The 12,737-nt window shown below is 41.5% G+C and overlaps 1 protein-coding gene across 3 annotated transcripts in view; it reads left to right on the plus strand.

Annotated features, from left to right (window-relative positions):
- PTPN14 (protein tyrosine phosphatase non-receptor type 14) overlaps positions 1–12,737 on the plus strand; it is a 198,260-nt gene that overhangs the window by 150,841 nt on the left and 34,682 nt on the right. For all 3 annotated transcript variants that reach the window (XM_002760523.7, XM_035281339.3, XM_035281338.3), the window contains 4 exons: positions 3,039–3,127; positions 6,332–6,419; positions 7,535–7,617; positions 10,555–10,612. In XM_002760523.7, coding sequence (XP_002760569.1) covers positions 3,039–3,127; positions 6,332–6,419; positions 7,535–7,617; positions 10,555–10,612 — 318 coding nt within the window. The remainder of the gene's footprint in view (positions 1–3,038; positions 3,128–6,331; positions 6,420–7,534; positions 7,618–10,554; positions 10,613–12,737) is intronic.

The raw sequence follows: 12,737 nt of genomic DNA on the forward strand, positions 1-12,737 counted from the left end.
CGCTCCTGTATTGTCAGAGCACATAGACAAGGCAAAGTGTGCTTTTGGAATGGGTAAGGCAGAGTCTGGAGCCTTTATCCATTGCTAGGTTGGACTTCAAGCCCTTAAGCTTTGACCAGTGCAGTGTCCCCAGCATACTGGGTAGAGTAGCTTCCAGAGGCACCTCTGCTGTGTGTTTTCCATTGCCCCACCCAGGTGAATGACTCTTCCCTTATCCCATCCCTACAGATCCACCCACAAAGTGCCCAGGGAAGTGTTTCTGCAGAATTCCTCTTTCTCTTTCTGACTCTACTGCTCCTATCTTCTTTTCTCCCCATACCTTCTGTAGGGTAACTTACTGTTTCAGCTTCTCAGAATCACCATTATGGGACCCCGCTTCTCTTTCATCTTCGCTGGTTCTTTGTCTCTCAGCACTGTTTTTTGCTTTGCCACCAACAGGGATTGTACTTTCTCCCTATCTCTGTTAGAAGACTTACTGGAATGTAAGCTTTAGGGGGTGAGTTGACAAGTGTCTTCTTCATGCCTTAAATGGGATCGAGTATTCCAGGGAATGTAGAAGTCCTTCTTTTCCATTTTAGTTCTAGCTGTGCATGTCCCCACTCTTGCTTTAGAAAGAAGACGTCCATCTAAGTGAGTACCAAGCATCAGCTCATCCAGCACCTTTACCCCCAGGGGAAAGCAGGATTTCACTTCAGGGACTAACAGTTTATCTACTAGGTGTGTTGTTCCCACTCCGCTCTCAGAACCCTGGCAGCCAGGTGATGCTTGCCCACACAGGAGTTTGGAAGCATCTGACTGGACCAAGAGACCAGGCTGAAGATAAGAATATGACATCTGGGGTTCCCCAAGACAGGGCTTAGGAGATCAGCCACCAGTGAAGTCCACAAGCTCCTCCTGTGCTTAGAGAGCTCCCAGCCAACATTTAGCAACCGATTCTCAAATGCGAACGGATAGTCAAGTGTCACCCTACCCAGTGTCGTAATAGGTAAGACAGAGACCAACATCATAAGAACAGCTGTGGACTAGCAGACGCAGGTATTGTGCAGGAAGAAGAACCCCCTGCTCAAAATACTAGTGAGCCTCAGGATTTTGAATTTTTTTTTTTGCCTCCTTGAAGGAATAAGTTACTTACAAAAAGAAGCATTTAGAAAACAAAAATAAACTCTGAAATTAAAAATGTGGTATCAGAAATATACAACTTAATAGACAGATTAGAAGATAAAACTGAGAAAATCTTGCCAAAAAAACAAAGTAATGGAAAGTCAGGGACGGGAGATTAAAAAGTTAGAGGACCTGTCCAGGATGTCCACTGTTTAAACAATGGGAGTTCTAAAAAGTGTGAACAAGGGAAATGTAATTATTTGATAAAATATCCCTGCACCGAGGAATGGGAGGTTCTGCACTGAAAGGGCCAGGCGTGGTGGCTGCAAAGAGACACATAGAAGTCTTTAAGAGGTGAGTGAATGTTTTGGCCTCTCGGCAAAGGAAGGTGATAGGCACAGGTCTGCTCCTTGCTTCCTTTAAACAAGCCCTGAAGAATATTCAGCTTGTCAAACTATTGCATGTATAATGATTTAAAAAGCAAAAGCTCTGGTAAGGTTAAAAAAATAAAAGACATTAATAGATGTTCATAAAAGAGAAAATTCAAATGCCAATGAATCTGACAAAATCCAGAGATTCTCTCTTAAACTGGAAATGCGTTGTGACGAATTGAGAAAAAGAAAAAAAAATCTATCTCTTTCTATATATAGTCCATCAGGAGGTGTGGTGGGTGAGTTCCTGTAGGACTTGACCCCACAGACACAGCTGGTCACCTTACTGCTCTGATGTTGTCTATGATTCATTCTACTTGTGGGTGAGAAATGGGGTGTGATACCTGTGGGTTTTGAAATATATGTATATTGTGGAGTGGCTAAATCAAACCAAGTAACATATGCATTACCTCAGATACTTATTTCCTTGTGATGAGTACACTTAAGATTTACTCTTTTAGTGATTTCAAGAATACAGTATATTATGGCCGGGCGCAGTGGCTCACGCCTGTAATCCCAATGCTTTGGGAGGCTGAGGATGGAAGATCACTAGCCTGGGTGGCATGGCAAGACCCTGTCTGGAAAAAAAAAAATTAGGCATGGTGGCACATGCCTGTAGTTCCAGCTACTTAGGACCCCAAGATAGGAGGGTTGTCTGAGCCCAGGAGGTCAAGGCTGCAGTGAGCCAAAATCATGCCACTGCGCTCCACCCTGGGCAACAGTGAGACCCTGTTTAAAAACAAACAACCCACCAATACATTTTTACTAACTATGCTGTGGTCACCACGAGATCCTGAACTTACTCCTCTTGTCTAACAAGTCTTTATTTCCTTTGACCATCGTCTCCCCATTCCTCCCATTCCTCCCATTCCCCAGCCTCTGGTAACCACCAGTATACTCTCTGCTTCTTTTTTTTTTTTGAGACGGAGTTTCGCTCTTGTTACCCAGGCTGGAGTGCAATGGAGCGATCTCGGCTCACCGCAACCTCCGCCTCCTGGGTTCAGGCAATTCTCCTGCCTCAGCCTCCTGAGTAGCTGGGATTACAGGCACGCGCCACCATGCCCAGCTAATTTTTTGTATTTTTAGTAGAGATGGGGTTTCACCACGTTGACCAGGGTGGTCTCGATCTCTTGACCTTGTGATCCACCCGCCTCGGCCTTCTAAAGTGCTGGGATTACAGGCTTGAGCCACTGCGCCCGGCCTACTCTCTGCTTCTATGAGTTCAGTTTTTTAGATGCCACATATAAGTGAGAACCTGTGGTATTTGTCTTTCTGTACCTGGCTTATTTCATTTAGCATTATGTTCTCTAATTCCACGTGTATTGTGGCAAATGACAATTTTGTTCTAAGGCTGAATGGTTCTTCCTTGTGTATATGTACCTCATTTTCTTCATCCATTCGTCTATGGATGGACGCTCAGGTTGATTCCATGTCTTAGCTATTGTGAACAATGAATGTTGCAGTGAACACAGGTCATCACAGGTCTCTCTTGTTGGTCTTACCCAGGACAATCATGGAAACTGTGTACACCTTGGCATTTTCTTTATGGGGATTTTCGTGAGGAACAGAATTGGAAGACAAGCAGTAATATACAGGTAGTCTTGTTTGTTTTTCTTTTTTCTTTTTCTCCTTGAGGGACTCTAATGTTAATGTTAATTAACATGTTAATTAGGGTTATCTAAATGAGTTAAGAGCCAAACTGGATTCGATTTGACCTTTCTCAGCTCATACAAGGTGAGCCCTCTGCAGGATTTATGCCATTAAATTCATCTCACTTTTTGTAGAAACCCTTTCCACCTGGCTCCAGGAAATACATTGTTGAACCCTATGAGTTAGAAGAGTGAAACTAAACTTCCTGAGTCTGGCTGGAAACTGACTCTCCAATCAGTCATTAAATCTCAAGGCTTCTTTCCATTGTTCTGCATTCTCTGCCTCAACGTGTGCCAATAGAGCGCAAACTGATTTTTATGTGAACAAAAGGTGATTATTTTTAAAAACATGTTTTGAAAATGCAATCTATTTATTACGATGAATTAGAAGGCTTTGGTACTTTTAATTATTTTGACACGTCAGTCCTCTTTTCCACTTATCAGGCCTGGTACCAGTATAGAGATGCAGACAGCTCCTGCTGCATTTCATGTCAGTATGCTTGCTTTGTATTGGTGCCCTGAAAAACTGTTCTGTCATTCATTCACAAGGCAACATGGCCCGTGATTGGAAGGACAGCTTTCTTGTATGTGTGTCTGATAGGCGGATCTGTGTATCCAGGGCACATGATCACAGATAGCCCTTGGAGGCAAGCAGGGCCCACCTTCTGGAAGTGACTCTTGATTGGCCATAAACTCTCTGGATCAGCAGCTACTGTAGGTCACTTTGAGACAGTTTTCTACCGAAAAGCTTCCTGATTGGCTTTTATTTTCTTAGATCCCCAGTCTGCCATTGTTTTTTTGATATTCTCTTGCTCTCCGAATAGAGACATTTTTGAAGAGGAATGACAAGAGAGATCTTTCAGGATATAAGATAAACTTTTGGACTTAGCGTCAGCTTCATATACCTGCCACGAAGTAAGAATTCATTGAGGAAAACACGTAAATATGTGCAGAGTTGTAACTATAAATTTTTATACCCATTCAAAGCTATCCAGGCATTTTGGCCTACCAGTTCTCCATAGTTAAACTGATGTTTCAGTTTCTCTTTGAACCTACAGCAGAGAAGTAAACAAGTCGGGCACGCTGGCTTTTGAAGTGAAATAGAAGAAAATTGCAATTTGGAAATTTTATGAGCATAAGCCACTCACAGGTTTTGCTTAGTTTCCGTAGGATCTGCTTCCAGACCTTTTCGTTTATCTTGAAACCACTGCAAGACAAGAATTAACATCTACTATAGTATCATGTTAATTATACCACTAGCTGAAGTCATGTGGTGGGGCTCTGAGTATATCTAGGATTTCAGCAGTTGATTTGAAGGAATGGAGCCAGAGGAAACCAAATATCTCTTATCTCTAGAGACCTTCACTAAGGAGCTTGTAGCTATTCGTCCACGTAGATGTAACCTGATAGAACTGTAGGTTGTGAAGCAAGCTGCGTGCAGCACTTGTAGAGAGGATTGCCCCAGCAGACGTACCTAAAAACTTTTGTTACTGATATAAGGGAATGAGAACTGGAGGAAAGTCTGGAAACTACAGGTAAAGAACTCATCCGTCCCTGAGGTTCAGAGTAAATGTGCGAAGTCGGATACTTATTTGTATCTAAATTGCCTCATTTTAAAAGTAGGAGCAAAAATAGAGAGTTGCATTAGAGAGTTGATGTAAGAATCGGACTATACAGCTGAAAGGCAGTATTATTGCTTTTATATTACTAGCAAACATTTTTTGAGTTCCCTGTGCCTGGTACTCAATTCAGTGCTTGGAACACAGACATGAAGAAGGCAGAATCACTGCACTGGATATGGGGCCTGTGGTCTACTTGGTCTCATTAGAGATCTCATCACAGAAGTAAAAATTATAATGCAATGTGGTGACCAGTAGAGGACCACAGTGGTCTCTTCTCTCCTGTGGGTAGTGGGGAATGAGGAAGGGATTCCTAGAGAAGGTGATTCCCAGAGCTGAGTCTCAAATTTATTATCCAAACAGAGGATGGTGGAAGTATAATGAGCAAGTGCATATGAGTAAAAAAGCAGTGGCAGGGAATTATAGGTTGGGGCACCGGGTGAAGGGTAGGTAGTGGTTAAAGATGGTTAGAAACTGGTTCCAAGTAGGATGGGAAGCGGTAGCGTATCTTTCCCCATCTGGTGCTTATTTTCATTTTCGATAAGGTCTCCATGAAGACAGGAAAGGAAACGTTCTGTGTGTGTGTATGTGCATCTTAAATCCCAAAAGCGTAGGCATATTAAACAGTCCCTAGGAATGTGTGTGTGTGTGTGTGAGATCCCAAAAGCGTAGACACATTAAACAGTCCCTGGGAAACTGTGTGTGTGTGTGTGTGTGTGTGTGTGTGTTAGTGTTAGATCCCAAAGCATAGGCACATTAAACAGTCTCTAGGAAACTGTGTGTGTGTGTGTGTTAGATTCCAAAGCATAGGCACATTAAAGTCCCTAGGAAACTGTGTGTGTGTATGTTAGTGTCAGATTCCAAAGCGTAGGCACATTAAACAGACCCTAAGAAACCGTGTGTGTGTGTGTGTGTGTGTGTGTGTGTGTGTGTTAGATTCCAAAGCATAGGCACATTGAACAGTCCCTAGGAAACTGTGTGTGTGTGTCTGTCTGTTTGTGTGTGTGTGTGTGTGTGTGTGTGTGTGTGTGTTAGATCCCAAAAGCGTAGGCACATTAAACAGTCCCTAGTCATCTTTTCTTAGGTGGCATCATGAATCTGCAGTGCATATTAATACAGAATATGTGGATTCTTCTGTTTAGATTCCCAAAAACACATAACTTTTTAATAATATATGCTCCTCCATCATTAAAAAATGGAGGTCACGGGAAATGTTTTGTCACTTTGGAAATGTGAAAAAAATGGGAGGGGGGCAGCAAAAGTCCCTTGCAGATTCTCCTCATTGCTAGTCACAAAGGAAACTATACTTTATAAACAGCAATATCTAGACATACTTTATGTAGAGTTTTTAGCTATTTGAATGGATAAGTGTTGCATTTTTACTTTTCCCTTTTGAAAGAACATTACACTTAAAAATAGTTAAATAATAATTTGTAAAATGAGACTCGATAGCAACAAACTACCCTCCTATGGTGTATCATAAATGCCTGGAACATCTTTGGGTAAACATAGTGACATTCCTTTTGACCAGGTGGAATGACATGGGGAATATCACTCATAACAAGTCGACCATTCTAGTGGAGCTTGTCAATAAAGAAGAGACTGCCCTCTTTCACACGGTAAGCACAACAGACAAACGGGCAGGGGCTGACAAGACATTGGCTTTTGGATGTTTCAACTCCTCATGTCCTTTCCTGGCTCTCCTTATCTTGAGATAATAAATATTCTCTTGAAGAGATACTTTCTAGTACTTGCTCAATGCTATCATTACTCATTTCAAAATAGTGGTGCTGAAATACCCATGTTTGAAATACCAGGTTTCTGGCTGGGCATGGTGGCCCACGCCTGAAATCCCAGCACTTTGGGAGGCCGAGGCCAGTGGATCACTTGAGGACAGGAGTTCAAGACTAGCCTGGCCAATACGGTGAAACCCCATCCCTACTAAAAATACACAAATTAGCCGAGCGTGGTGGTGGGCACCTGTAGTACCAGGAGGCTGAGGCAGGAGAATCTCTTGAACCCGGGAGGCGGAGGTTGTAATGAGCTGAGATCATGCCACTACACTCCAGCCTGGGCAACAGAGCTAGACTCCATCTCAAAAAATAAAAAATAAAATACTAGGTTTCCGAGCTGACTTTTGACTCTAGGACTCTGGTCCCTCCACCTGCCTTATGTGTGATGGATCATGTTGTCTGGTATGCCACCTTCCTCAGCACTCTAGTTACAGCCCTCCTCTAATGACCCCTGATTCTATTGCATTGCATTTGCTTTTGCTGGTGGACCTGAGTTTTCTTTCCCATTGTAGCCCAAGCTTAATCTGAAGTAAGCTGAGCCATTAACCTTCTGTTAAGTGCCTCCTCAAGAGCCAAGGCATCTCACTGCCTCCAATTTAATGAGGTCTGATGTTTATTCTACGCTCTGCCTTGATTCAGTTATTTATTTTGAAAGCACTTGGTTGGGAATTACATAAAGACATGCTGGTTCATCAGTGTCACCCCGGCACTCTGGACCTAGGGATTCCTTAGCAGACAGCATGTTGTGCCACTCTTTGGTAGGCTTTGTACGCATAGCTGCCTCCGAAATCCAGCAGGCTGCTTTACTTGCTGGCCCATGTGTTAGTTTGTGCTTGAGATGAAGGTTGGAAGGGATGGGCCCCTCCTCAGAAGAATTTTAGTGAAATGTGTAATCCAATAAATGTTGATTTTTTTTTTTCCTCTGTGTCTTCTTTTCCAAGGATGATATCGAAAATGCCAAGTACATTTCTCGGTTGTTTGCCACACGACACAAGTTTTACAAACAAAACAAAATTTGCACTGAGTAAGTAAACATTTAGTCCCCTGCCTGGATGGCTTTGTCACATTAAATTCATGTCCTTTTGGGGTGTTGTATATCACTTTTCCTATTCACTCTTTTTTCTTGTTTCTCATAGAAGCTAAAGAAGTAAGCTCCAGCCAGGGCAGGAGGGAAAACTTTAATGATGAAGACTGTCTAGTGTAGTGCATATGCCCAGTGAGCGAATAATTCACAAATTGACTGTGCATGCTTGGCTGCCTGGTTGGGTTGGCCCACATTAGCGCCTTTCCAAACCTCTGCTAGGAGTTTGGAGGAGTGGAGCAGTTCCCAATTTGCCAGGGTGCCCCTTCGTGTCAGACGCGGAGTGTGTTCAGAAGTGGGTAACAGAGTGACGAGCTAGCTTGAAAGAGAAGATGCTCTGTCATCCTCAGCCCCGTGTCGCTTACACAGTTGGCTAACCCTGCGTGTGCTCCTGGGTCATGTCATCTGACTGTAAATGAGAGGCCAGGGTAATTAGAGGAAGATGTGGAAGACACTCATAGGTGTCCCAAATCCGTGTGTATTTTTTTAATTTAATTTGGAAATAAAGAGGAGTGTGATGAGGGCACTTAAATGCGGCCTGACCTCAGATGAAGCGTGCTGGGGCTCACTCTATCATTGTCTTTTTCTTGGTTACCTTCAAAAGACGTTCCTTAGCAGAATACATTCAGCGGTGTGGGCGCCCAATGTGTTTAATTTTGTTTCAAAGAGTGTCAGGGTTATAAATGCAAGAGAAGAACTGCTTTTCCACTCCCACAGTGGACACATCCGAGAGTATGTAGAGTATTGTCCTAGAGCAGTTCCTGCGGAAGCACGCGGCTGCTTTATAGCTGGAGCTCCAGGTCATGGCAGACTTTTTTCTCCACACCGCGGAGGCTCTTTTAAGCCAGTCATTGCAATTGGTCACTGTCGGGGTCTGAAAATATGTCTGATAGTATTAGGCCTACCAGCTTGGTTTGCAAATGTAAATCAGAAGAAGGCCTGATCTGGGAGTGGCAAGTGAAGCCGCCTTCCGTTTCTTCTGGACACATTCCCGCATGTGCCCCACTGTATCATTCTCTTGAGCAGGTTCCCTATAGGTCACTTCTGTGTATTTCTTTTTTTTTTGAGACTGAGTTTCGCGCTTGTTACCCAGGCTGGAGTGCAATGGCGCAATCTCGGCTCACCGCAACCTCCGCCTCCTGGGTTCAGGCAATTCTCCTGCCTCAGCCTCCTGAGTAGCTGGGATTACAGGCACCATGCCCAGCTAATTTTTTGTATTTTGAGTAGAGACGGGGTTTCACCATATTGACCAGGATGGTCTCGATCTCTTGACCTCGTGATCCACCCGCCTCGGCCTCCCAAAGTGCTGGGATTACAGGCTTGAGCCACCGCGCCTGGCCACTTCTGTGTATTTCTACTCTGCTGTCGCCTTTGACTTGTGGGACTGTCTTTGACATGAACAAGAATGCTATCCTTGTTTTTCTGTAAGGTGACTTTAAAAACTGAGAAGTGGATTTCACTCTTGTCTTCTGACTTAACCACAGCTCAGCAAATGGCTTTACTATAAATTTATGGAGTGTTTATTTTTTGCTTGTGGTCTTTTCCTCCAGTATTAGTGAATGTCACGTATTAGTCTGAAAACTAAGAAGAAATTCTGTTTCTGTAATAACCACTCCTTTCCTCTTCCTAACCAGGTTAAGAAGTTCTTAACCTCTTACCTGATTAAAATCTGGGGCATACTCTCAAAATTACACACACACACACACACACACACTCACACACTATTTCAAAATTACACACACACACACACACTCAAAATTACACACACACACTGTCTCTCTCTGTCAAAATTACACACACACACACACTCTCTCTCTCTCTCTCTCAAAATTACACACACACACAGTCTCTCCCTCCCTCCCTCCCTCCACGCATGCACAGCAGCATCCTTCTCCAGAGGGTGTTACTCTGACCTCTAAAAGATCATTATTGATTTTTCTGCTCCTGCAGAGCTGCTGCTTTGTCTTCTGGAGGTAATAGCTCCCTTAAGTGGCTCCTCGATTTTTTGGCATAAGGAGAAAAATTAGGGGGGAGTATGTAACATCGGTCTGATAATATATTTAGCCAGTCATTGAAAAACCCACTGCTGCTATGTTACCTCCATCATTTCATTAAAGATATTTTATCACCAAAAAAGTAGGAAGGATGAAATCTCCAGAATAGAGAGAGTCTTTTAAATTCAAGAACTTAGCTTAATGAAAAACTGTACATGTCCTGTTTTTTGTTTTGTTTTATGGTAACACAGAGAACGAGGGAAAATGTTATAGCATTTGGGACCCATTGCTTGAAGGAATCTTTGATTTTAACCCTCAAGAATTTGCTAATACTTGCAGTTCATTTTTTAATCTCTACATTAAAAAATATGTTGGTTCTTAGTCTGGAAAATACCTGATCAGATAAATGTTTGTAAAATGTATTATCTTAATAAAAAGTACCTTTATACGGTCACACTAAAAATATTGTATCTATTTTAGATTTCCATTTGACTGGAAGCATTTTAAAAAATATTTTTTCTTGCATTTTTAAAAACTGAAATATTTTACATATATACAACAGTACAAAGAGTACAGTTTTAAAAAATCCATGTAATAATTGTGATCTTTTTCAGTCTTGCTTATTTCCCTCAGTGTTTCTACAGAAATAAGCCTCCATCTGTTTAATATTACTTCATAAAACTTATTCTAAAAGTATCCTATCCAAACATTTTGAAAATAAAGAAAAACAACGGAAATCGAAATTGTTCTTAGTACTGCCCAGAAATAAGCCATGTTTATGTTTTGAATGTAACGATTACCAATCTTATTTATTTTCTTCTTCTCCTTCTCTTGTCTATTATACTATCAATAATAACCATTCTCGTTTTTTCACCTCTTCATGTAGACAGTCAAATTCTCCACCTCCCATCAGACGCCAGCCCACCTGGAGCCGGTCCTCTCTGGTATGTATAGAAGCTGCAGTGATCAAGTGATCTGACTGTCGAGCATTCTTTGTTATTAACTTAAGGCGGGGGAAGATGCGGGCATCGTGATGAGGTGAAATTTTGTGATAACAGGCATCATTCTGTCAAGCAGGTGTGATGCACACACAGTTTATCCCCCTTGGACCTGTCCGTGCCCACCACTACTCTAAGTGTGGCTGAGGGTTTACCCTGTGAGGAGGTCTCATTCCAGGCCCATGGGACTATGTTCCCTCAGCATATAGCCCGCAGTGTGTTTTCATCCCCTTGCTCATCTGTTCTAGTTATTAAGTGAATACGCATCTTCAGGTGTGAGCTCCACAAATATATTTGCATTCATTGCCATGCAGAGAGTTTAATAAACCGTGAGAAAATTCCTTCTAAATGAGCAACAATTGGACGGATCTAGTGGACGGTCTCAGGCAGAGTATCTGATGGGGAAAATTGATTGCGTATTTCCTAAATTTAGGCTTTAAAAAAATCAGATTTCCAAAGCATTTCCATAATTTTAGGCTTTAATTAGCCAACAGAGTTTGAATTGACCTAGGCTTAGCTGCTGCTGCCTTTTTTGTTTGGTTTTAGTTTTTTTTAAGCTGCTGTCCTCATCCTGTGAATAAGGAAACACAGTTTCAATGTATGTGTTGTGTCTTAGGTTGTGTTTTGAGGATTACTCAAGGATAGTAGAAAAAAAAAGTTAAGAGTTGGTTTCCTTTAATGTTTTCCGCTTGTTTTAACTCACAGTTTTATTTTAGGTTCTGATTTTTTTTTACACAAAATCAAAACGAACTTATGGCCTTTTAACTTCTCTAGATCAACAATTCTTTCAAGTTGATAAAATTCAATTGGATTTTTCTTCATATTCAATGTATACCCTGTAGCATGTCTTTAACTTCTCTTTTGAAGGGAAAATTTCAAGGAAAAATTTTTTTCTGGAAAATGCATGGATAAGGACTCTGAATTCTTGAGTTGAGCCATTATAACATCACAGTCATTCCTGAGTGCCTGTGTGAATATTATTACTCTCAATATTGCGCACAGTATCTCACATGTGGTCCCCTCCTCTGGAGATTGAAGGGATACCTTGGGCTTTGCCCTAAGTACCAATAGGTTTGTTCACGGCATTGATTTCTTTATTCTTCTCCTTTATGAATTTATCTTCCTTTTTCCTTCCTTAGAGTATAAGTGTCTTTATTAGCAAAATAATTTTTCATTTATGCCCTTGAAACCCCATGGAAGGCAAAGTGTTTTAAAGCTCTCTTGTGATCGTATCTTGTCCTCATTATCCAGAGAGGATGCTGAGGCTTACCTGTTTTATTTGGATGAAAACAGTTTACAGGAAGTGTGATCCAATTCATGGCTTCCTCCTTTCCCCTGTCCTTTAGGTTTAAACCATTTCACCAAGAGTTTCTTAGGATGAGTAAGACCAGATGACATTGTCTCTTGGCTTCCTTGCTGATAACTGTTTTCCACCTGCCCTCTCCTATCTCTATTTTGGCATCGAATCTGTTTCTGTATTAGCCTGTCTGGAAAGAAATGGAATAATGTATTAGAATATATAAAGAGATGAAATGAATACTATAATCCTGAAATGATGTTTGGGGGATTAGCTATTATTGTCCTTTGACAGTGCTATTTATGAACTGGCATAAGTTTGCTTGTTTATGTCATTCATAAACCATAACTTACTTATTAGATTATTTTAAATAAGGCAAGAAAAGACAGCAAACCAACTTTGTCTTGCCATGTATTTCTATTCCTCTGTACAAATCCCTCCCCACTGTGTTTCTCTTTAGAGCCTTAAAATGGCTGTGCTACCATGGAAAAATTGAGTTGAATTATGTATAGCCAAGAAAAGGAAAAGTATGTTTAAATTGCAACTCAAAAGTGAGCCAAAGGGAGACTTGGGAATATAGCACGTTTTCTTTTGTCACCCAAACTGCTTTCTTAGATGTATTTAATTTCAGTTCTTCATTTCTTCTGTCTTGATTCCTTTTAATTCTTGGATCCTTTTTTTAATTACCCCTTTGATGATCAAGCATTGTTTGTGGCAGAGAAAATGATAGGTGAGTTATTCACCCAGCTTCAAGCTCTTGGCCAATGTGTTTCT

This window comes from Callithrix jacchus, chromosome 19 (genome assembly GCF_049354715.1).
Source record: "Callithrix jacchus isolate 240 chromosome 19, calJac240_pri, whole genome shotgun sequence".
Taxonomy (NCBI): Eukaryota; Metazoa; Chordata; class Mammalia; order Primates; family Cebidae; genus Callithrix; species Callithrix jacchus.